Raw genomic sequence first — 26,169 nt, 5'->3', positions numbered from 1 at the left:
CCAAAACTTTTAACACAATTTCTCCAGAGTACGGCGATACCCCATATGTGACCCTAAACTGTTGCCTTGAAATACGACAGGGCTGCAAAGTGAGAGCGCCATGCCCATTTGAGGCCTAAATTAGGGACTTGCATAGGGGTGGACATAGGGGTATTCTACGCCAGTGATTCCCAAACAGGGTGCCTCCAGCTGTTGTAAAACTCCCAGCATGCCTGGACAGTCAATGGCTGTCTGGTAATACTGGGAGTAGTTGTTTTGCAACAGCTGGAGGCTCCGTTTTGGAAACGGTGGCGTACCAGATGTTTTTCATTTTTATTGGGGAGGGGAGGGGGACTGTGTGTATGTGTATATGTAGTGTTTTTTACTTTTTATTTTTTGGTAGTGTAGTGTTTTTAGGGTACAGTCGCACAGGCAGGCGTTCACAGTAGTTTCTCGCTGGCAGTTTGAGCTGCGGCAGAAAATTTGCCGCAGCTCAAACTTGCAGCCGGATACTTACTGTAAACCTCTGCCCATGTGAGTGTACCCTGTACTAACATCCAGCTGTTGCAAGACTACAGCTCCCAGCATGTACGGTGCATGCTGGGAGTTGTAGTTTGCGAAAGCTGGAGGCACACCGGTCGTGAAACACTGAGTTAGGTTAAAAAAAACTGAGTTTCACAACCAGTGTGCCTTCAGCTGTTGCAAAACTACAACTCTCAGCAGTCACCGACAGCCAACGGGCATGCTGGGAGTTGTAGTTATGCAACCAGCAGATGCACCACTACAACTCCCAGCATGCACTTTGGCTGCTTGTGCAAGCTGGGAGTTGTAGTTATACAACAGCTGAAGGTACACTTTTCCATAGAAAAAAAAATGTGCCTCCATCTGTTGCAAAACTATAAGTCCCAGCATGCCTATAAGGGAATTCTGGGAGTTGTGGTGGTCTTCCTCCTGCTGTTGCATAACTACAGCTCCCAGCATGCCCTTTTTGCATGCTGGGAGCTGTTGCTAAGCCACAGCAGGAGGCTCTCACTCATCTCCTACTGCTGCAAGCCGCCGCTTCAGGTCAGTCCCTCGCCGCCGCCGCTCCTGGGGCCCCAATCCCAACAGGGATGTCGGGGATCGGGGTCCCCAGCTGCCGGGGTCCACTTCCCGCACCCATGGCGGAGCAGGTTGCGGGAGTGACCCCCGCAGCAGGTGCCCTGATTGGTCGGCCGGTAAACCGGCCGACGAATCAGGGCGATCGTGAGGTGGCACCAGTGCCACCTCACCCCTGCTGGCTATGGCTGGAACAGCCTGTAATTCCAGGTCACTGGAGACCCGATTGACCCGGAATCCGCCGCAGATCGCTGGGCTGAATTGTCCAGCGATCTGCGGCCATCGCCAACATGGGGGGTCATCATGACCCCCCCGGGCGATATGCCGCGATGCCTGCTGAACTCAGGATGCAGGGCGTATCCATATGCCCTGCATCCTGAAGAGGTTAAAGGGGTATTCCAGGAATTTTTTTTATTTGACTATGCTACAGGGGCTGTAAAGTTAGTGTTGTTCATAATATAGTGTCTGTACCTGTGTGTGACGGTTTTCTCACAATTCTTATATGATTTTCACTCCAATATTTATTTTTACCAGCATACAAAATGACTGTTGTCTCAGATTTTTCCCAGGTTGCAATGCGGCCGAGACCTGACTCACTAGTCAGCTGATGACAGGGAGCCTGTCTGCTTCAATGGGTGGAGCGATCACTTGGTGAGAGAGATATCAATCTGCAAAAGCTGTAGGCACCATGATTGAAAACCACACTTATTTGAATGGATGCAGCTCATTTATGTTTCAATGGGTGGGGTGGCTGATGTGTGGGAGGGAGGAAAATGGAATTGTGGGATTTGTAGTCAAAAAAAGAAAAGTCAAACAGGAAATACCAGTTCACAAACAACTAGCCACATTATTATGGTAATCTCACAACATAGCCATTTAGCCCCAAGACAAGCGCAGATCCTTCCTAAGCATGTCCAGTACTGTCTGCCAGGTACGTACTAAAATCACCTTATGGTGGAGAACCCCTTTAAGGCGTGGGAATGCCAGCATATGATGAACACTATAGAAAAACTAATCTTAGTACAAGTCAGCAGCGACTTTAGGATATATTTACAAAGGTCCGTTAGAAAACCCTGGTAAACGGCCGTTAAAGAATCCCATTAAAGTCTATGGGATTTTTTGATTATCCTTTATGACCCGTTATAGTCCGTCATGAATAACGGCCGTTAGTTGTGATGGAAGAAATAACGGCACATGCACTAATTTTTCTTCCGTCACAAGAAACGGGTAAATTAACGGCCGTTATTATTAACATTGAAGTCTATGGCTGACGGATGAGCCTTTATGGCATCCGTTTGCACACATTTTATTATATACGTTATTACTTCTGAGCATGCTCAGAAGAGGTGACATCAGCAGACTCCTGCAGTGCTGAGGGTGGACTACTACTCCCATCATGGAACAGACTTGTTTCCATGATGGGAGTAGTAATTCCCCGGCTGCGGGAGTCTGCAGACAGCTGGGGAGGCTAGATTAGTATTTGTACTACAACCCCCATCATGAAACAGAGTCTGTTCCATGATGGGGGTTGTAGTACATGGGCTATGGGATTGATCGCACAGGGTTTCACTTCTGAGACCCGATGCGATCAAAAGTTATTAAGCCGGGGAGCGGGCGGCATGCTCCGCAACCCTGCAATGTATGAGTGTGTTTTAACTTTCATTTTTGAATCCCCCGCGGGAAGCCCTGAATGGCCGATCAGGGCTCTCAGCGAGAGATTGAAAAATTAACTTTGAGAGTAGCAGGGGCCAAAGAGCACTGTGGGGGGGCAAGATATATAGCGCTGTAGAGGGGGGGGGGGGGCAGACATGGAGCCTATATATCTAGCCAGCAGCGCATTAGATATGACCCCCACCTGCACATTAAATATATACCCACTGGCGCATTAAATATATATCCCCCGCCAGCGCATTAAATATATACCCCCGCAGCGCATGTATATGTGCCCCCCACAGCTCTTCTATATACACATGCCCCTACCGCCGTACGAATGAAAAGTATTTCTGTTAGCAGCGCATAGAGCCGGCTCCCAGCACTATGCGCTGCTAACAGAAATACCTTTCATTCATACGGCAGCAGAGGTATATGTATGTAGAAGCACTGGGGGGGGGGGGGCTATATGTCTGCCCCCCACAGCTCTTCTATATACACATGCCCCTGCTGCCGTACGAATGAAAAGTATTTCTGTTAGCAGCGTATAGAGCCGGGAGCCAACACTATGCACTGCTACTAGAAATACCTTTCATTCATATGGCAGCAGAGGTATATGTATGTAGAAGCACTGTGGGGGGGGCAGATAACCCTATATGTCTGCCCCCCACAGCTCTTCTATATACATATGCCCCTGCTGCCGTACGAATGAAAAGTATTTCTGTTAGCAGCGCATAGAGCCGGGAGCCAACACTATGCACTGCTACTAGAAATACCTTTCATTCATATGGCAGCAGAGGTATATGTATGTAGAAGCACTGGGGGGGGGGGGGGAGGGGGCAGATAACGCTATATGTCTGCCCCCCACAGCTCTTCTATATACATATGCCCCTGCTGCCGTACGAATGAAAAGTATTTCTGTTAGCAGCGTATAGAGCCGGGAGCCAACACTATGCGCTGCTACTAGAAATACCTTTCATTCATACGGCAGCAGGGGTATATGTATGTAGAAGCACTGGGGGGGGGGGGGGGGCAGATAACGCTATATGTCTGCCCCCCACAGCTCTTCTATATACATATGCCCCTGCCACCGTATGAATGAAAAGTATTTCTGTTAGCAGCGTATAGAGCCGGGAGCCGACACTATGCACTGCTACTAGAAATACCTTTCATTCATATGGCAGCAGAGGTATATGTATGTAGAAGCACGGGGGGGGGGGGGGGGGGGGCAGATAACGCTATATGTCTGCCCCCCACAGCTCTTCTATATACATATGCCCCTGCCGCCGTACGAATGAAAAGTATTTCTGTTAGCAGCGCATAGAGCCAGGAGCCAACACTATGCACTGCTACTAGAAATACCTTTCATTCATATGGCAGCAGAGGTATATGTATGTAGAAGCACTGGGGGGGGGGGGGGGGCAGATAACGCTATATGTCTGCCCCCCACAGCTCTTCTATATACATATGCCCCTGCCGCCGTACGAATGAAAAGTATTTCTGTTAGCAGCGCATAGAGCCAGGAGCCAACACTATGCACTGCTACTAGAAATACCTTTCATTCATATGGCAGCAGAGGTATATGTATGTAGAAGCACTGTGGGGGGGCAGATAACACTATATGTCTGCCCCCCACAGCTCTTCTATATACATATGCCCCTGCCGCCGTATGAATGAAAAGTATTTCTGTTAGCAGCGTATAGAGCCGGGAGCCGACACTATGCACTGCTACTAGAAATACCTTTCATTCATATGGCAGCAGAGGTATATGTATGTAGAAGCACTGTGGGGGGGCAGATAACACTATATGTCTGCCCCCCACAGCTCTTCTATATACATATGCCCCTGCCGCCGTATGAATGAAAAGTATTTCTGTTAGCAGCGTATAGAGCCGGGAGCCGACACTATGCACTGCTACTAGAAATACCTTTCATTCATACGGCAGCAGGTGTATATGTATGCTGCAATGTTTCTGATTACTGGTAGATGTTTCTACAATGTATCAATAAATAAATATCATAAATACTGATACTGAAATTAGGTCTATGGGCTGAAGCCCGTTTCTCTTTAGAAGTTCTGCCAGATCATAAAAAGGCAAGTCATAAAACAAGAAGTACTGCCAGACAATTAGCAATAGATTGTCTCAATAGAAAATATGCATTACGACTTCCTTGAAATACATATTTAGAGAAAGATGAAAACAGTCATTGACTTAAGTCCAATTCCAGATAAGAGCTATTGGGCCAGATTTAATAAAATTGTCTAATTCTTAGGCAGTGCAATCCTGGATGGACAGATTTTAATTGTGCCAGATTTAATCAGTGTATCAGGAACATTGATAAGATTGCATCCAAAGACTGTCAACTAGTAGTGGCCTTAAAAGGGTACTCCGATACAGAAAATCCTATCCATAGGGGATAGCAAACAGACTCCCTGCAATCTCCTGCCCTGCACCCTGGCTCTATCCATGCACAGAGTGTCCTCAGCTCCGGGAATGGATTACTTGCGACCACAGCACAAAGTGATGGCCAACACGCCCCTCCATGTATCTCTATGTGAGTACCCATGATACAGCATTTGTGTATTTTCAATGGAGGGGCTTGTCGGCACCTGCTTCGTGCCATGGTCGACAGTAATCAGTGCATGGAGCAGAGGTTGCTCCTTGCATGGAGAAAACTGGAGTGCCGGACAGGAGATCGTGAGGGGTGCCAGTCATGGGACCCCAGTGATGAGATACTTTTCCCCTATCCTGTGGATAGGGGATAACATTTTCTGTACCGGATCACCCCTTTAAACATGTGGCAGAATTTGGTAAAATTTTTGGTGCATAGCCATAGCGATAATCCCGAAACCATCGTTCAGCCATTGGTAAACACTTGGAGGCGTTGTTTCTGCCACAAGCATTTAACAGCATGTGGAAATGTGGCCCAAGTTTAGTGCAGCAGTTTCTCATGTAGACTATTTGATGACATTTACAGGTTAAATAAGAGAACTCTATAGATCATCTGATTTTATTTTCCTGCACCATCATGCATCTTATGGACTATAGGACTTCATAAAAATGAATACAATTTAGTTCCCAAATTTCCGGGTGCTACATTAAAGAAACGTGAACCTGAAAAACTGCCTTTGTCCCACAGATACAGTACAAATACAAAGACTTTGACTAATAAAGACCTGCTGTACATTAATTCCAATGAGTTGCGTTAGATTTGCCCATAAGTCATACAGAAGACAGGGCTGACTGGCCGAGCCTCATCATGGATGATTTAAGGAAGAAAGTGGACTAACTCTAATGTCCTAGTTTAGAAGGAAAAAAGCATTGATTCTTTCCAGCTGTCTCAGTAATGTGGAGCCTGTATCTTTTATAATAGGAACCATTGAGTTTTTATTAAGTTACCAGACCTTAGACACCTCCGACATGAATATGTTCCCACTTTGTATTTAGAACAAGGCACCATCTGTTTACAGCAGTGAGGAAATGAATAAACCCTTATTCACATAAAGGTAATGCTAGGTAGAAACTCCTATCCAAGACAGGATCGGCAGGGTCTAGAGTGGACTTAGTAAAGAGTTGTATGTGTGTGGTATATATATTAACAGAAAGGTATACAGTAGTATACTGCAGCTTACACGTTCACTTTAATAGACCGAATCTAGTTTCTAATGTAACGTAATGAAATGTGTTAGGACAGCGAAGATTCCTCCTTAGCTGCATAAGTATGATAGACAGGACAGGAGTGAGCACAGAGGAGTGCTAGTCCAAGCCTGTGGTTCAGCTGGGCCAAAGAAGATACTGCAGCCGGCCAGGACCATGTTCTGGATGGTATGGAAACCCCTAGTGGTCTTTTTTATAAGCCATGATTTCTATAAAAAGGAGATCATTTTTTGTCTAGTATATTAGAAAGGTTATTGTTTGGCCAAGATGTACAACATATAAAAAGCTTTTGATATTTAAAAGGGGTACTCCAACCCTAGACATCTTATCCCCTATCCAAAGGATAGGGGTTAAGATGTCTGCTCTCAGGGGTCCCGCCGCTGGGGACCCCCGCAGTATTGCATGCGGCACCCACCTGTTTTCTGTCCAGAAGCGCTGGAGGGTCTGAGTCGCGACTACGGAAACGGAAGTCCGTGACGTCAGGACTCCGCCCCCATGTGACGTCATGCCCGTCCCCTCAATGCAAGTCTATGGGAGGGGGCGCGACGCCCCCTCCCATAGACTTGCATTGAGGGGACGGGTGTGAAGTCACACGGGGGCGGAGTCCTGACGTTACGGACTTCCGTTCCCGCAGTCGCGACTGAGACCCTCCAGCGCTTCCGGACAGAAAACAGGTGGGTGCCGCATGCAATACTGCGGGGGTCCTCAGCGGCGGGACCCCTGAGATCAGACATCTTATCCCCTATCCTTTGGATAGGGGATAAGATGTCTAGGGTGGGAGTACCTCTTTAAGGGTGTATTCACAAAAAATTATGCAAAATATAAACAGTGTGTGATGGAGGTCTAAGACTACCACTCCCAGCATATTGGTTCCTCTTGCAGTATAATAAAAATGCCTAATCTTTTAAACTAATAATGGTAGTGTGGTGAACCAGGAGAGTTGTGGTGTCTGGGGTGTTGTGGTGATGTAAGTGCAGGGTCTGGTGGCATTAACCCTTGAATATTGTGACACCAGGGTGCGGTTTCCTCAATAGTAATGCTCCTACCGCCAGCCGTCCCACAAACGGCAGGGAAAAAATAACGGAATGTCCACAGGAGATTTTAGGAGTAAACTGAAGAAACTTTACTTGCGGATTTTATGAAACAGTCTTTAACATAAAAGTCTTTTCAAGAGTGAACGGGGATACAGGTTCCTCACAGGTTTGCTGGGACTTGGAAGCAATGAGCTTTTATGCAGGCCACTGTGCTACTAATTTAGGAGATTTGAGCTGGTAGTAGTCACACTGGATTTGATAGATGGAGCTTTGAGTAACTCACATTTAGAGGCTGCAGGTTCTTAGGCTTTGGCCTAGATGAATTGAGAATTCTGCTGAGATGTTTGCGCTGCTTGATAATCCGGAACTAAGAGCAGGAACTAAGAGCGCGAATTGCTTGACTACAGCCCTTTATATAATAAGGGGCTTGACTAAGCTCATTGGTTGGCAAACCTGTAAGTCCTGAACCCAGTGAACTCTGGGTACATCACATGACCCTGTAAGGTCCTTAAGAAATTATACATTACAAATGTACATCACGTGACCAGTGAAAGGTCCTACACATATATATCCTATACATTTATATTTTTTTGCATATATATTTAACAATATACAATTTATACCAGGGGTAAGCCCTGTAGGAGAGCCCTATATGAATGGAGGGACTCTAGCTGAGGGGACTTTAGACAAGGGACAGGACAAGGTCCTGTACCGGGACACTACAGTAGCAATATTCACAGAGTGAGCTACTTTTTTCCTCACACAGTAACCAGCTGTAGGTATTATTATGTCAGCTATTAGACTAAGTGTGCTCATAAAAGTATTAATTATATTGCTACATGTTTTAGTCATACAGTGTATAATTTACTACAAGGAAGATACACACTTCAGGCTGTATCAAGTATAGCAAAAATAACAATAAGCTGAAATACCCGTCAGCCATAAATTCAATAGCATTCTTCTAACTATATAAAACACTTGAATCATTTTTACTATAATGTTTTTGTTATATTCCTCTTAAAGGAGTACTCCGGTGGAAAAAAAAAAATTTTCAAATCAACTGGTTCCATAAAGTTAAAACAGATTTTTAAATTACTTTTATTCAAAAAAACAAAATCTTAATCCTTGAGGGACACCAATGACTGATCATATCCCATCACTTAACCTCTTCAGGACGCCGGGCGTATGCATACGCCCGTGAGAATTCCGGTCCCTACCGCTAGCTGGTTGGGGACCGGACCGGGATGCCTGCTAAAATCATTCAGCAGGCATCCCTGCACATCGCCCGGGGGGTCCTGAGACCCCCCTATGTCGGCAATCGTAGAAAATCGCATGTCAATTCAGACATGCGAATTTCTGCTATTCCGGGCTGATCCGGTCTCTGGTGACACGATCTCCCGGAAAATAGGGATGATTGGAGCTGTCAGTGACAGCCCCGATCATCCTGAGGGCTAGGAGCGAGGTCGCAGAGCTGCGATCTCCTCCTATCCCCTGCCATTGGTCAGAACCGATTCTTACCAATGGCAGCGCAGGACAGTGGCAACCCCCCAATCTGCCCACCCCTGGATGTCGTGGCGAACGTGAGGAGAAGATGGAGGCCGGTACCTGGAGGAGAAGATGCCTAGGGATCTCCGATCGTCGCTGGAGATAGGCACAGGTAGGGAAACCACGTTGGGGGGGGGATGAAAGTGAAAGTAAAGTGATCTTTACCGTGGCAACCACTAGGAAGGCCAAACTGCAACTCCCAGCATGCCCAGACAGCCAAAGGCTGTCTGGGCATGCTGGGAGTTGTAGTTTTGCAACATCTGGAGGGTCACAGTTTGGAGACCACTGTTACAGTTGTGCCCAAACGGTAGCCCTCCAGATGTTGCCAAACTACAACTCTCAGAATGCCTAGACTGCCCAGGCATGCTGGGAGTTGTAGTTCTGTAACATCTGACCTTTCAGATTTAGCAATTTTCATGACATTTTTGAAAATTACTGCTCTACTTTGAAGCCCTCTAATTTTTACAAAAAGCAAAAATATGTTCATTTTATGATGCCAACATAAATTGGACATATTGTATTTGTGAAGAAAAATAAAATTTATTGGGAATATCCCTTTTCCTTACAAGTAGAGAGCTTCAAAGTTAGAAAAATGCAACATTTTCATGAAATTTTGGGATTTTTCACCAAAAAAAAGGATGCAAGTAACGCCGAAAATTTACCACCAAAATAAAGTAGAATATGTCATGAAAAAACAATCTCAGAATCAGAATATTCGATAAAAGCGTTTGAGTTATTAATTCGCAAAGCGACAGTGGTCAGAATTGCGAAAAAGGTGAAAAAGGGCTGCGTCCTTAAGGGGTTAAGGTAATGTTGTGTGACGTGACATCCTGGCTCCTAGCTTTTCATAGCTGCCTCCTAGATTAACAACAAGTTTGCCAAGCCCTGTCATAACTCCGCACCCACTGTATTACCATACAACCTCCCAAAACTATCCCAACCTCACTGTTTCCAGTATTGTAAACTGTAATTCTCTGAACATTAGGTTGAACTCTAGATCGTAGAACAAGCTGACAAACACTTGTCTTCTCTTTGTATCTATAAGCGAAAACAAACATGTTCATTCAACTACGTACGGCTGTAAGACATCTTGAATTACTTAAAGGGGTACTCTGGGGGAAAACAGATTTGTAAATGACTTCTATTTAAAAATGTTAATCCTTCCAGTACTTATTAGCTGCTGTATGCTCCACAGAAAGTTCTTTTCTTTTTGAATTTATTTTCAGTCTGACCACAGTGCTCTCTGTTGACACCTCTGTGCATGTCAGGAACTGTCCAGTGCATGATAGGGGGATAAAATGTCTGATTGTGGGGGTCCCGCTGCCGAGAACCCCCACGAGCTCTCCTGCAGCACCCAGTGTCATCTGCTGCACGGAGCAAACTTTGCTCCGTGCCTGATGAAGGGCGATACAGGGGCTGGAGTATCGTGATGTCACAGCCCCGCTCCTTCGTGACATCACGCCCACTCCCATAGACTTGTATTGAGGGGACGGGTTGTGACGTCCCGATCCTCCGCCCCCTGCTTCACCAGTCGTTAGGCACGGAGCAAAGCTCGCTCCGTGCACCAGATGACAGGGGTGCTGCAGGAGAGCAGCGGGACCCCCGCGATCAGACATCTTATCCCCAATCCTTTGGATAGGGATAAGATGTTTAGGGGTGGAGTGACCCTTTAAGGTGTTAAATGGGGGTGGGCTCTCTGCGGCAGATTTTTGGTAGCAAAATTTTCACTGTGGATAATCCGCTGCAGACCCCATTGACTTCAACGGGGTCAGCGGCAGGTTTTCCGCAGTGGAAATTCCGCTACCAAAAATCTGCCGCGGCAAGCCCACCCCCATTCAAATTTACAGAGGGAAACGCTGCAAGTTTGCAATAAGATCCACCCATGTGAATGAGCCTTTAGAGTAGAGATCATTCCATACTGCCTGATGTGTAGCATAGCCTTTTACACCAGCTAAACCTCCACAAGGAGAACCAGTAGAGCCTGAAAGATTAGTCAAAGGCCTCTCACGCCCAGCCAACTAACACCCAGCTCTGTGGGGAAATTGAAAAAAAAAAGGCAGTTTAGCAAATTTTGGAGGGTTTTGTTTTTATGAAGTGCACTTCTATTGTTCTATTTCTTCTGTGGGTCAATACGATTAAAATGATACCCATGTTTACATACTTTTCTATTACTGTAAAAAAAATGTTTTTAACTTTTTAAACAAATTAAAAAATCGCCTGTTTCTGACCCCCTCTAACTCTTGTTTTTCCATATGCGGGGCTGTATGAGGGGCTTTATGACTATTTATAGCAATTTTTTGATAGATATATAGACATAGCACTGATCAGTATTACTGCTGGAAGGCAGACCAGAGAAGACCACCCTGGCAGAGAGGCAAAGGAAGGTGAGGGGACCTCCATTGCCATCTTGGTTGATCAGATCTCCACGGTTGTATAGCGACCGATCCAATCAGCCATTACAAGTGGCGCACATGCCGTGATCAACATAGCCATAAAGTGGAGACCACATGAAGTCACACAGCGGGTCACTAAGTACTTAGGAGAATAAGGGGAGATTCATCAAAACCTGTGCAGAGGAAAAGAGGAATCTGGTTGCTATGGGCAACTGCATCACTTTTTCTCTGCACAGGTTTTGATGAATCTCCCTATAGCTCATAAAAGTCACCAATGCTTTGCTCAGTTACTCCAGATTAACAAACCTCACTTGGCATTAAAATCCTCACAAAATCTCTGCCCCGGGACCTTTATGGCATTGGCTTCTATGGCTGAGCAGCTGCAAACAAGCCTTGGGCTGGGTTCACACCACGTTTTTGCTATACAGTTCCCATATACGTTTTCAATGTGAAAACCGTACGGAGCTGTAATGAAAACCGTATGCATTGCCTCTCTATTGAAAACCGTATGCATTGCCTCTCTATTGAAAACCGTATGCATTGCCTCTCTATTGAAAACCGTATGCATTGACTCTCTATTGAAAACCATATGCCAAAAGATGCATCAGAGGTTGTGTCCGTTTTGCATCCTGTAAGTTTTGTTAGTTTTTTTCCCCGTACCCAAAACCGTAGCCTACCAAGGTTTTTGGTCCGGGTGAAAAACCGTAGACGCTTTTTTTTGTTTTTTTACATGGGAGTCAATGGGAACCTGGTTTGCACCATACAGTTTTTGATTTTGCACATGTGCAGTGCACACAAAGTTTTTTTTTTCTTGGAATGAAAAGTTAAAAACATATTCCTTTTTTTTTTTTTTTTTTTTTTTTTTTTTTTGTCGGATGCAACCGGACATCATTTTTCCATCAGGGAGTGTCCAGATACATATTCATGTCTATGGAATTACAATGAGAGGTCTTAAAAGGTCCTGAAGGTGTTATGTGTAGGTGTCTCAATACTATTGTCAATATGGAGAAGATATATCTGTTAACATACACTGGGGTCTATGTTACGGCATAGAACGTCGGGGTATGTTACGGCATAGAACGTCGGGGTATGTTACGGCATAGAACGTCGGGGTATGTTACGGCATAGAACGTCGGGGTATGTTACGGCATAGAACGTCGGGGTATGTTACGGCATAGAACGTCGGGGTATGTTACGGCATAGAACGTCGGGGTATGTTACGGCATAGAACGTCGGGGTATGTTACGGCATAGAACGTCGGGGTATGTTACGGCATAGAACGTCGGGGTATGTTACGGCATAGAACGTCGGGGTATGTTACGGCATAGAACGTATGGGTATGATACGGTATAGAACGTAACGTATGAGTATGTTACAGTATACAATGTATGGGTATGTTACAGTATACAATGTATGGGTATGTTACAGTATACAATGTATGGGTATGTTACAGTATACAATGTATGAGTATGTTACAGTATACAATGTATGAGTATGTTACAGTATACAATGTATGGGTATGTTACAGTATACAATGAATGGGTATGTTACAGTATACAATGTATGGGTATGTTACAGTATACAATGTATGGGTATGTTACAGTATACAATGTATGGGTATGTTACAGTATACAATGTATGGGTATGTTACAGTATACAATGTATGAGTATGTTACAGTATACAATGTATGAGTATGTTACAGTATACAATGTATGAGTATGTTACAGTATACAATGTATGAGTATGTTACAGTATACAATGTATGGGTATGTTACAGTATACAATGTATGGGTATGTTACAGTATACAATGTATGGGTATGTTACAGTATACAATGTATGGGTATGTTACAGTATACAATGTATGAGTATGTTACAGTATACAATGTATGGGTATGTTACAGTATACAATGAATGGGTATGTTACAGTATACAATGTATGGGTATGTTACAGTATACAATGTATGAGTATGTTACAGTATACAATGTATGGGTATGTTACAGTATACAATGTATGAGTATGTTACAGTATACAATGTATGAGTATGTTACAGTATACAATGTATGAGTATGTTACAGTATACAATGTATGGGTATGTTACAGTATACAATGTATGGGTATGTTACAGTATACAATGTATGAGTATGTTACAGGAAAGCTGACATTACATGTATGTCGCTAGAACTATGACACTGATGGGGATTTCAGCACCAGCAGACCTGTGGACTCCAGCACTCATCATGTAAGAGGATGGTGTGGGTCATACTCCAGGCAATGTAGAATACCAGCCTTGGGCTGGCAGGCTGCCATGTACGGGATACAGGGCACGGAAGTGCTAATACTCTGCTGTGCAACGTGTCACTACAGCTCCGGGACTGTGTCCTGTACCAGCTGGCCGGCTATATGTCACATGTACATACCGTATAGTAATGAGGAGAATAGGAGTAGTAGTCAGCACACCCCCTTCCCTCCACTGTATACAGCCCCACACTCACCCCCCTTCTCTCCTATGGAGGGCTCTAGCTTGGCGGCGGTGATCACTAGGATGATGCCCAGGATGAACCACTCTTTCCGCACTCTCTCCAGTAGGCCCATGATGCCGGTTCCCTTCCTCCGTGGAATCTAGCGCACTCTCCGCCGGGCTATGTGACACGTCTCTCTGCTACATACATGCGGCACGTCCGGTCTCCAGGGCACAGTGCACACTACAGGCACAGGCGCTCAATTCATACAAGCGGGGCAGGCACCACTACCCAGTGCTGAGATCTCCCAGCGCGCCGCCATCATTACCGCGCACCTCTGAATAGGCGCGCACGACACACACAGGCTGCTGGAGGCGCTGCGGGGCGGACCTCTATCCTACTGTCAGACTCTGCGATACTGGAGCGGGGAGCAGGCGGCCGGTGTGCGGGACTGTACCTCACCGGGAAGGAACATCTACATACAGCGCTGCTTCGGCCTCATAGAGACGCTGCATATGGTTGTCACAGGCTCCAGAACAGCAGCAGCTCTGATATGTTAGACTGGATTCACACAGGCAGTTCTTACATGCAGTTTATTACAGTCAGGAGAGGATTGGGAGAACACTCATACTTATTAGTGTTGCTCGCAAATATTCGCTATTCGAATTTTATTCGCGAATATAGCATATTTGCGAATAGCACTATATATTCGCAATTATGAATATTCGCTTTTTTTTTCACAGTACACATCACAGTGATCACTGCATCCCTCTCTGCTCTTCGCATATGCGCATATTCGCGAATATTGAGCCCTCCCTTCTTTAATGGTATAGGGAACTAATGGGCTAGTGCAGTGGTCTCCAACCTGCGGACCTCCAGATGATGCAAAACTACAACTCCAGCACTTTAACCTGTTGGGGACGGAGGGCGTACCTGTATGCCCTCCACCCACTCCCTTTCTATAATGCGGGGCCATGCCGTGGCCAAGCATCATAGCAGGTCGGGCCGGCCGAGACCCGTGGCTAATAGTGCGCCGCACTGATCGCATTCAACTTTCAACCCTTCAAAGTTGAGCGCCACTTCTAAAATGAAAGTAAACTGCTCCCGGTTAGCTCATTGGGCTGCTCCGGATCGCTGCAGTGAAATCGTGGCTCCCGAACAGCTGTAGGACAGCAGGAGGGCCCCTACCTTCCTCTTCGCTGTCCGATCGCCGAATGACTGCTCAGTGGCTGAGATCCAGGCATGAGCAGTCAAGCAGCAGAATCATTGATCAATGGTTTCCTATGAGAAACCATTGATCAATGTAAAAGATCAGTGTGTGCAGTGTTATAGCCCCCTATGGGCGCTATAACATTGAAGAAAAAAAGTTTTAAAAAAAGGGAATAAAGATCATTTAACCCTTCCCTAATAAAAGTTTGAATCTCCCCCCTTTTCCCATTTAAAAAAAACCCAGTGTAAATAAAATAAACATATGTGATGTTGTCACGTGTGGAAATGTCCCAGTTATAAAAATATATTGTTAATTAAACCGCACGGTCAATGGCGTACGTGCAAAAAAATTCCAAAGTAGAGTATTTTTGGTCACTTTATGTCATGAAAAAATGTATAAAAATCAATCAAAAAGTCCAATCAATGCAAAAATGGTACAGCTAAAAACTTCAGATCACGGTGCAAAAAATTAGCCCTCATACCGGCCCATCAGATTGCCCGCAGCGATGTCGCGTGGATCCGATCATCCAGCATGGCGGCCGGAGGTCCCCTCACCTTGCTCCGGCCGCCCGGGGTCTTCTGCTCTGGTCTGAGATCGAGCAGACCAGAGCAGAAGATCACCGATAACAATGATCAGTGCTATGCCCTATGCATAGCACTGAGCAATATTAGCAATCAAAGGATTGCCATAGATAGTCCCCTATGGGGACTATTAACCCCATAACGACGAAGGACGTATATTTACGTCCTCGGCCGGCTCCCGCGATATGCCGCAGGGTCACGTGGTGACCCCGCGTCATATCAGGTTGGTCCCGGCGGCCATCAACGGCCGGGGCCCGCTGCTAATACAGGACATCACCGATCGCGGTGATGCCCTGTATTAACCCTTCAGACGCGGCGATCAAAGCTAACTGCCGCATCTGAAGCGAAAGTGAAACTATCGCGGCTACTCTGTGTAAAAGATCAGTGTTTGCAGTGTTATAGGTCCCTATGGGACCTATAACACTGCAAAAAAAGTAAAAAAAAAAAAAAAGTGTTAATAAAGATCATTTAACCCCTCCCCTAATAAAAGTTTGAATCACCCCCCTTTTCCCATAAAAAAAAAGTAAAACAGTGTAAATAAAAATAAACATATGTGGTATCGCCGCGTGCATAAATGTCCGAACTATAAAAATATATTGTTAATTAAACCACACGGTCAATGGCGTGCACGTAAAAAAATTCCAAAGTCCAAAAAAAGCTTATTTTTGGTCACTTTTTATACCATTAAAAAATGAATAAAAAGTGATCAAAAAGTCAGATCAAAACAAAAATGGTACTGATAAAAACTTCTGATCACCGCACAAAAAATGAGCTCTCATACCGCCCCATACGCGGAAAAACGAAAAAGTTATAGGGGTCAGAAGAGGACATTTTTAAACGTATAAATTTTTCTGCATGTAGTTATGATTTTTTCCAGAAGTGCGACAAAATCAAACCTATATAAGTAGGGTATAATTTTAATCGTATGGACCTACAGAATAAAGAGAAGTTGTCATTTTTACCGAAATATGCACTGTGTAGAAACGGAAGCCCCCCAAAATTTGCAAAATGGTGTTTTTTCCGTTTCGCTGTGGATTTTTGGGTAAAATGACTAATGTCCCTGCAAAGTAGAATCGGTGATGCAAAAAATAAGCCATAATATGGATTTTTAGGTGGAAAATTGAAAGGGTTATGAATTTTAAAAGGTAAGAAGGAAAAAACGAAAATGCAAAAACTGAAAAACCCTGAGTCCTTAAGGGGTTAAAGTGTAAAAATGAAAGTAAAAAGTGGGAAAAAAGTGAAAAATCCCCTCCCCCCTATAAAAATGTAAAATGTCCTTTTTTCCCATTTTACCCCCATAAAGTGTAAAAAAATATATTATTAATACACATATTTAGTATCGCCGCGTGCGTAAATGTCCGAACTATTAAAATATAATTCAAAAAAATAATTTTAAAAAATTAATAAAAGTTTTATATACACAAATGTGGTGCAAAAAATTATCCCTCATACTGCCGCTTATAGGGAAAAATGAAAAAGTTATAGGTCATCAAAATAGAAGGATTTTAAACATGCTAATTTGGTTAAAAAGTATACAATTTTCTTTTAAGCACAACAATAATAGAAAAGTGTATAATCATGGGTATCATTTTAATCGTATTGACCCCCAGAATAAAGAACACATGTCATTTTTACCGTAAATTGTACAGCGGGAAAGCAAAACCTTCTAAAATTAGCAAAATTGTGGTTTTCTTTTTAATTTCCCCACACAAATAGTATTTTTTTTGGTTGCGCCATATACTTTATGATAAAGTGAGTGATGTCATTACGCAGGAAAACTGGTCACTCAAAAAACAAGCCCTCATACTAGTCTGTGGATGAAAATATAAAAGAGTTACGATTTTTAGAAGACGAGGAGGAAAAAACGAAAATGCAAAAATAAAATTGGCCTGGTCCTTAAGGTCAAAATGGGCCTTAAGGGGTTAAAGGATGCTATATAGTCCAACATACTGACAGTTGTAGTTTTTGTTTGAGGCAGCTGATGAGCCACAGGCTGTATCAGGGCATGCTGGGAGTTGTAGTTAGTAACTAACTGCAACTCCCGAATTTCATTATAAAAGCGATCAAAAGGTCACATCAAAATAAAAATGGTTCTATTAACAACTACAGATCGGGGTGCAAAAAATTAGCCCTCATACAGGCCCGTAAAACGAGAAATAAAAAAAAGTTATAGGGGTCAGAATAGGACAACATTTTTCCGGCATATGTGTATCCTGTGATGTTATGCATATATAATTCATTAAGCAAATTAGCATGGCCGATAATTTTTGCAAGAAAGGTGGCAACCCTAGTTACAATACTTTGAAAGCGTAGCTCCAATGATGGTCCTGGTGGCAGGATATGTGTATAAATTCCCACCAAGCCCCTGAGTCTATCACAATCTGGACACATATTTTCTAGAAGTCCCATGCAAGTCAATGGGACGCCTGACTAATCCATCTAGAAGATGGCAGTGAAGGAGACTACAATCCACAGAACCCTATGACGATCAGAGTTCTGTCCACATAAACCATGGAAGTCCAGTTCTTGCACCCATATTACGGACATTAAACCCATATTCGTGCCCAGGGGCGTAGCAGTCACACTGGGGCTCTGGTGCCTAAGGGAACCCCAAAGCACATCTTCCCCTATAAGAGAACAGTATTATAATTGGCACATGGGGCCCTGTTGCAGATTTTGCATCGAGGCCCAAAGGCTACTAGTTACACCTCTTTATGTGCCATCAGAACATAGCCTTTGGGTCTGTTCTGAATTTCCCTAAAAGATACTTTATGTCCTGTATCTGCACATACTTTATGTCCTGTATCTGCACATACTTTATGTCCTGTATCTGCACATACTTTATGTCCTGTATCTGCACATACTTTATGTCCTGTATCTGCACATACTTTATGTCCTGCATCTGCACATACTTTATGTCCTGCATCTGCACATACTTTATGTCCTGTATCTGCACATACTTTATGTCCTGTATCTGCGCATACTTTATGTCCTGTATCTGCACATACTTTATGTCCTGCATCTGCACATACTTTATGTCCTGCATCTGCACATACTTTATGTCCTGTATCTGCGCATACTTTATGTCCTGTATCTGCACATACTTTATGTCCTGTATCTGCGCATACTTTATGTCCTGTATCTGCACATACTTTATGTCCTGCATCTGCACATACTTTATGTCCTGTATCTGCACATACTTTATGTCCTGTATCTGCATATACTTTATGTCCTGTATCTGCATATACTTTATGTCCTGTATCTGCACATACTTTATGTCCTGTATCTGCACATACTTTATGTCCTGTATCTGCACATACTTTATGTCCTGTATCTGCACATACTTTATGTCCTGTCTCTGCACATACTTTATGTCCTGTATCTGCACATACTTTATGTCCTGTATCTGCACATACTTTATGTCCTGTATCTGCACATACTTTATATCCTGTATCTGCACATACTTTATGTCCTGTATCTGCACATACTTTATGTCCTGTATCTGCACATACTTTATGTCCTGTATCTGCACATACTTTATGTCCTGTATCTGCACATACTTTATGTCCTGTATCTGCACATACTTTATGTCCTGTATCTGCACATACTTTATGTCCTGTATCTGCACATACTTTATGTCCTGCATCTGCACATACTTTATGTCCTGCATCTGCGCATACTTTATGTCCTGTATCTGCGCATACTTTATGTCCTGTATCTGCGCATACTTTATGTCCTGTATCTGCACATACTTTATGTCCTGCATCTGCACATACTTTATGTCCTGTATCTGCACATACTTTATGTCCTGTATCTGCGCATACTTTATGTCCTGTATCTGCACATACTTTATGTCCTGCATCTGCACATACTTTATGTCCTGTATCTGCGCATACTTTATGTCCTGTATCTGCACATACTTTATGTCCTGCATCTGCACATACTTCATGTCCTGTATCTGCACATACTTTATGTCCTGCATCTGCACATACTTTATGTCCTGTATCTGCACATACTTTATGTCCTGCATCTGCACATACTTTATGTCCTGCATCTGCACATACTTTATGTCCTGCATCTGCACATACTTTATGTCCTGCATCTGCACATACTTCATGTCCTGCATCTGCACATACTTTATGTCCTGTATCTGCGCATACTTTATGTCCTGCATCTGCGCATACTTTATGTCCTGCATCTGCGCATACTTTATGTCCTGTATCTGCGCATACTTTATGTCCTGTATCTGCGCATACTTTATGTCCTGCATCTGCACATACTTTATGTCCTGAATCTGCACATACTTTATGTCCTGTATCTGCACATACTTTATGTCCTGCATCTGCGCATACTTTATGTCCTGTATCTGCGCATACTTTATGTCCTGTATCTGCGCATACTTTATGTCCTGTATCTGCGCATACTTTATGTCCTGTATCTGCGCATACTTTATGTCCTGTATCTGCACATACTTTATGTCCTGCATCTGCACATACTTTATGTCCTGCATCTGCGCATACTTTATGTCCTGTATCTGCACATACTTTATGTCCTGTATCTGCACATACTTTATGTCCTGTATCTGCACATACTTCATGTCCTGTATCTGCACATACTTTATGTCCTGTATCTGCACATACTTCATGTCCTGTATCTGCACATACTTTATGTCCTGTATCTGCACATACTTTATGTCCTGCATCTGCACATACTTCATGTCCTGCATCTGCACATACTTTATGTCCTGTATCTGCGCATACTTTATGTCCTGTATCTGCACATACTTCATGTCCTGCATCTGCACATACTTTATGTCCTGCATCTGCACATACTTTATGTCCTGTATCTGCACATACTTTATGTCCTGCATCTGCACATACTTTATGTCCTGTATCTGCACATACTTTATGTCCTGTATCTGCACATACTTTATGTCCTGCATCTGCACATACTTTATGTCCTGCATCTGCACATACTTTATGTCCTGCATCTGCACATACTTTATGTCCTGTATCTGCACATACTTCATGTCCTGCATCTGCACATACTTTATGTCCTGTATCTGCGCATACTTTATGTCCTGCATCTGCGCATACTTTATGTCCTGCATCTGCGCATACTTTATGTCCTGTATCTGCGCATACTTTATGTCCTGTATCTGCGCATACTTTATGTCCTGTATCTGCGCATACTTTATGTCCTGCATCTGCACATACTTTATGTCCTGAATCTGCACATACTTTATGTCCTGTATCTGCACATACTTTATGTCCTGCATCTGCGCATACTTTATGTCCTGTATCTGCGCATACTTTATGTCCTGTATCTGCGCATACTTTATGTCCTGCATCTGCACATACTTTATGTCCTGTATCTGCGCATACTTTATGTCCTGTATCTGCACATACTTTATGTCCTGTATCTGCACATACTTTATGTCCTGTATCTGCGCATACTTTATGTCCTGTATCTGCACATACTTTATGTCCTGTATCTGCACATACTTTATGTCCTGTATCTGCACATACTTTATGTCCTGTATCTGCACATACTTTATGTCCTGTATCTGCACATACTTTATGTCCTGTATCTGCACATACTTTATGTCCTGTATCTGCACATACTTTATATCCTGTATCTGCACATACTTTATGTCCTGTATCTGCACATACTTTATGTCCTGTATCTGCACATACTTTATGTCCTGTATCTGCACATACTTTATGTCCTGTATCTGCACATACTTTATGTCCTGTATCTGCACATACTTTATGCTATCAGTATAGGTGCAATGACAAGTGTGCAGAGGTATCTGCTCCTGCAGTCTGACGAACACGGATCATTAAAAATGTTAATGTGAGCACCTGCTGGAGGTAAGCGACTATGCAGTATACTCTGCGCCCAGCAAATGTTGGCAGAGTAGTAAAGCCATGTTCCCACGGCGGAATCCGACGGAAAAATTCAGCTCGGAAATTGATTTTAATGGGATTCTGCTGCACTGTGCACATTGCGGAATTTCCCAGGCAGAGGAAATCCTGATTTTGGCATCTGCAAAAACAATGAACAGGTTCATTGTTTCTGTGGATTCCGCTTGAAAATGCATTGCTTTTTATTGAGACAGCGCATTGTGAGTGGTTCTAGCACTTTGGGTACGTTCACATGCAAAGAATCTGCTGCCTATTTTCTGCAGCTGATTTTGCTACCCATTGAAGTTAATGGGTAGCAAAATCAGCTGCACAAAATATGCAGAATTCTTTTTTTTGCAGATCTTTTACGTGAACGTACCTTTTAGTTTATTCTCCAGAGCGTCCAATAGAGTGTGCAAATGGACACGCCAAAAAGAGATGCAAAGTTTCCTCATTGGTTGGACACATTGGACAGTACCTTGTATTGCACAGGTTGTGGGCATGCATAAATGATCTCAGAAGCAGACCATCTTGAATAGTCATTCACAAGTCCTTGATCCTTGATGAGTTAGCCATAGAATGGACACCATCAAGCCCTTAGCTCTAATGGGTACGTGGATCGTCTTTGGTTTCTACAAGTTGGGCTTAAGTCCCTCTAGGTGGTACACCCTCACAAACCAGGCAACATCCCAATAGAACTAAGGAATGTACCAGTTGTAAATGAATGAGCTGTCCAAACTCGGTTTTCCGAGACCGGTGCAACAAAATTGCTGCATCAGTCTTGAAAAACCTCTGTGTTTCCGGCACTGGAGACGTCACGCCATGCCCCTTGTGATGTCATGCCATGCCCCTCCATTCATGTCTATGGGCCATCACGCCCCCTCCCATAGAAATGTATGGAGGGGGCATGGCGTGGCAGCATGTCTCTAGTCCTGGAAACAGAGGTTTCCGAAACTGGAGCAGCAGCCCATCACGGAATGCCGAGTGCTGCATGGGGATCGCAGGGGGTCCCAGGGGCGGGACCCCCATGATCATACCCCTTAAAGGTGACCCAATTCCCTCACACGCTACCATCAGACAATTCCATCAGTTGCTTGTCTCCTATGGGAAAAAATTATCAGGCTTATACTGAAACATGCCAGATCCCTCTTTCCCTTTACCAAGATCTATCATTGGGGGAGACTTAGGACATCTGCATACATGTTATTATGTAGCTGACCAATTCTACCAAAATCCATGGGTTTGGTCAAATTTTCCCTGATGTGTATGGACAACTTTAACTCCTTAAGGACGCAGGGTGTACAGGTACGCCCTCATACTCTTGTACTCAAAGACGCAGGACCTACCTGTACGCCCCAACGCGTTGAAGGGGTACTCCGGCCCTAAGACATCTTATCCCTTATCCAAAGGATAGGGTATAAGATGTCTGATCGCGGGATTCCCGCCGCTGGGGCACCCTGCAATCTCTCATGCAGCACCCACCTGTCTCAGCTGCACAAAGCGATGATCACTCCGTGTCTGAAAACTCATGGGGCCAGAGTATTGTGACGTCTCGTGTGACATCTCGACTCTGCCCCCTTGTGACATCATGCCCTGCCCCCTCAATGCAAGCCTATGGGAGGGGGCGTGACGGTTGTGAGTCTTCAGACATAGAGCGATCACCGCTTTGTGCAGTTGAAACAGGTGGGTGCTGCATGAGAGATTGCAGTGGGGGGACCCCCGCGATCAGATATCCCAATAGAACTAAGATAGGAAATAAGGATATAATTCCTTTAGATAGGAAATAAGATGTCTTAGGGCCGGAGTACCCCTTTGAGTGGCTTTGAAGTGAGCGCAGGAGCTGCGCTTGCTTCAGAGCAGGGGGGTGTCGGCTACCAGTCATTTAACCCTTCAGACATCGTGATCAATGCCGATCACAGCATTTAAAGTGAGAGTAAAAATCTGCGGTAGCTTAGAGGAGCTTGCCAAACCCCTGCGTTTACCAATCCCCTGCAACATGATCTAAAATGGAGTAGGAGGGTCCCCTTACCTGCCGCCGATCGCAGGCTCACTGATGTAGCCTGGCATAGCCAGGCTATATCAGTGGATCACCAATCACATTGTGTAATGCTATGCCATAGGCATACAGTGAATGCAATCTAATGGCACATACAAGTCCTCTATAGGGACTTAAAAAGTCTGAAATAAAAAAATAAAGAAAGTCTCTAAAATTATATAAACCCCCCCCCCCCCCCCCCTAATAAAAAATGAATTTTTCCTATTTTGCAAAAAGAAAAATAATTAACATATTTAGTACTGTCACATATGTAAATGTCCATACTACTAAAATAAAATGTTTATGATCCCGCACGTTAAATGGTATAAATGTAAAAAAATACCATACACCAAAAATACAGATTTTTTCATTGCATCATATATTAGAAAAAAAATTATAAAAAGCGATCAAAAAGTCCTATCAAAACAAAAATAATAATAACTACAGATCACAACGCAAAAAATTAGCCCTCATACATTCCTGTATACAGAAAAATAAAAAGTTATAGGGATCAGAAAAGGTTTTATGCCTACCAATTTTGTTCAATAAAGTTAGCTTTTTTTTTTTATAGTACAATAATAGAAAAACTCTATTAATTAGATATCGTTTTAATCGCATGGACCTACAGAATAAAGATAATGGATTATTTTTACCATAAAGTGCACTGAATAAAAAGCAAACCCCCCAAAATGAGCAAAATTGCTAAAAAAAAAAGTTTTCTTATAGCTTTCCGCCCAGTGATGTCATTACAAAGTACAATTGGTGACGCAAAAAACAAGCCCTTATATGGGTCTGTAGGTGCAAAACTGAAGGCGTCATGATTTTTAGAATGGGAGGAGGAGAAAACAAAAGTGCAAAAACGAAAATTGTTTTGAGTCCTTAAGGTGAAAATGGGCTGAGTCCTTAAGGGGTTACACTCTTATGCAGTGTTATTTATGCTAGGATAGGGGATAAGCTGTCTGATCGCGGGGGGCCCACCACTAGGACCCCCGTGATCTCCATGCAGCACCCGCATTCTATGGAGGGGAGGAGGGTGTGTGGCGTGATGTCACAAGGGGGCATGGCATTGTTACGCCTAGCGCTCCGGGTCCCCGCTCCTCCCCGGAGCGCTCACGGCGTCCTTCTCCCTGCAGCTCCCCGGTCAGCGCTGACCGGGAGCGCTGCTCTGCCATGGCCGTTGGGGATGCGATTCGCACAGCGGGACGCGCCCGCTCGCGAATCGCATCCCAGGTCACTTACCCGTTCCCGTCTCCTGCGGTCGTGTGCTGGCGCGCGCGGCTCCGCTCTCTAGGGCGCGCGCGCGCCAGCTCCCTGAGACTTAAAGGGCCAGTGCACCAATGATTGGTGCCTGGCCCAATTAGCTTAATTGGTTCCCACCTGTTCCCTGGCTATATCTAGTCTCCTCCCTTGCACTCCCTCGCCGGATCTTGTTGCCTTAGTGCCAGTGAAAGCGTTCTTTGTGTGTTTATACCCTGTGTACCAGTACCTTTGCTATCTCCCCTGACTACGAACCTTGCCGCCTGCCCCCGACCTTCTGCTACGTCCGACCTTGCTACTGCCTACTCCCTTGTACCTCGCCTATCTTCTGTATCTTCAGCAGCCAGAGAGGTGAGCCGTTGCTAGTGGATACGACCTGGTCACTACCGCCGCAGCAAGACCATCCCGCTTTGCGGCGGGCTCTGGTGAAAACCTGTAGTGTCTTAGAACCGGTCCACTAGCACGGTCCTCGCAATCCCTCTCTGGCACAGAGGATCCACCTCCTGCCAGCCGGCATCGTGACAGGCATTATGTCATGTCCCCAGTCCCGGATACAAAGAGGTTTCCGAGACTGGAGACGCAGCCCGGCATAGAAGGCGGGTGCTGCTCTTTAGCCGGATAACCCCATTAATGTATGTATGACTTATATCACTCCTGTTAGCCAAACCATTTCCTGTACTATGCTGCCCTTAAAGCGAAACTGACAGCTATGTGACCCACACTACACCCAATATACTGGGTTATAGTGGGGGGTGAATAGCTGTAAAAACTGTGGTCACTTACATTTATAGGTGCCGTATTTCCGGAGTTCAGGCCGTTTCTAAATCAGCTGTCATTGCACTGTTGTGTGCAATGGAGGCAGGGAGTCGGCTAGCCGAGCATCTCTGCCTCATTAATATTCATTCCCAGGCACGCCCGCTTCCGTGATGTCACAGCCGAGGAGCAGAGTTCTCACCACTCACCCCCTTACAGGCTCTGATGTCACAATAGGGGGCGGGCCGTGGAATGAATATTAATGAGGCATGGCAGCTCGGCTAGCCGACTCCCCTCCTCCATTGCGCAAAGCTGCACAATGCCAGCTGATTTAGAAATGGCCACAAAAACGGAACCTATAAATGTACCGTAAGTGACCCCGCTTTTTACAGCTATTCACCCTCACTATAACCCAGGGTGTAGTGCAGGTGAAATAGCTGTCAATTTCTCTTTAAGTACATTGAGGCAGCCTATTCAGATGACAAATTTGCTTTAAGAGACCCAAAAAAATGACCAACCTACAAATGAAATAAAAAAATAATCTAATCTATCGACTGATTTACACTTTTAGCAATGTAATTTTCTTCATTTCTGTCTCTATAGATTTG

At 44.3% G+C, this 26,169-nt stretch overlaps 1 protein-coding gene across 2 annotated transcripts in view; it reads right to left on the bottom strand.

Annotated features, from left to right (window-relative positions):
* SLC10A7 (solute carrier family 10 member 7) overlaps positions 1-25,650 on the bottom strand; it is a 222,689-nt gene extending 197,039 nt beyond the window's left edge. Inside the window, exon 1 of one of the 2 annotated variants that reach the window (XM_056562846.1) lies at positions 25,592-25,650. Coding sequence is in view for 1 of the 2 variants with exons in the window: in XM_056562845.1 (XP_056418820.1) it covers positions 13,853-13,952 (100 nt within the window). In the remaining variant the exon portion in view is untranslated. Of the gene's footprint in view, positions 1-13,852; positions 14,258-25,591 lie in introns of those variants that run through there. The other variant, XM_056562845.1, reaches the window with a different exon arrangement.
* Between the last annotated feature and the right edge of the window lie 519 nt (positions 25,651-26,169).

The sequence above is a fragment of the Hyla sarda genome, chromosome 1, assembly GCF_029499605.1.
Source record: "Hyla sarda isolate aHylSar1 chromosome 1, aHylSar1.hap1, whole genome shotgun sequence".
Lineage (NCBI taxonomy): Eukaryota > Metazoa > Chordata > Amphibia > Anura > Hylidae > Hyla > Hyla sarda.
This window is presented reverse-complemented; position numbering and strand designations above follow the sequence as displayed.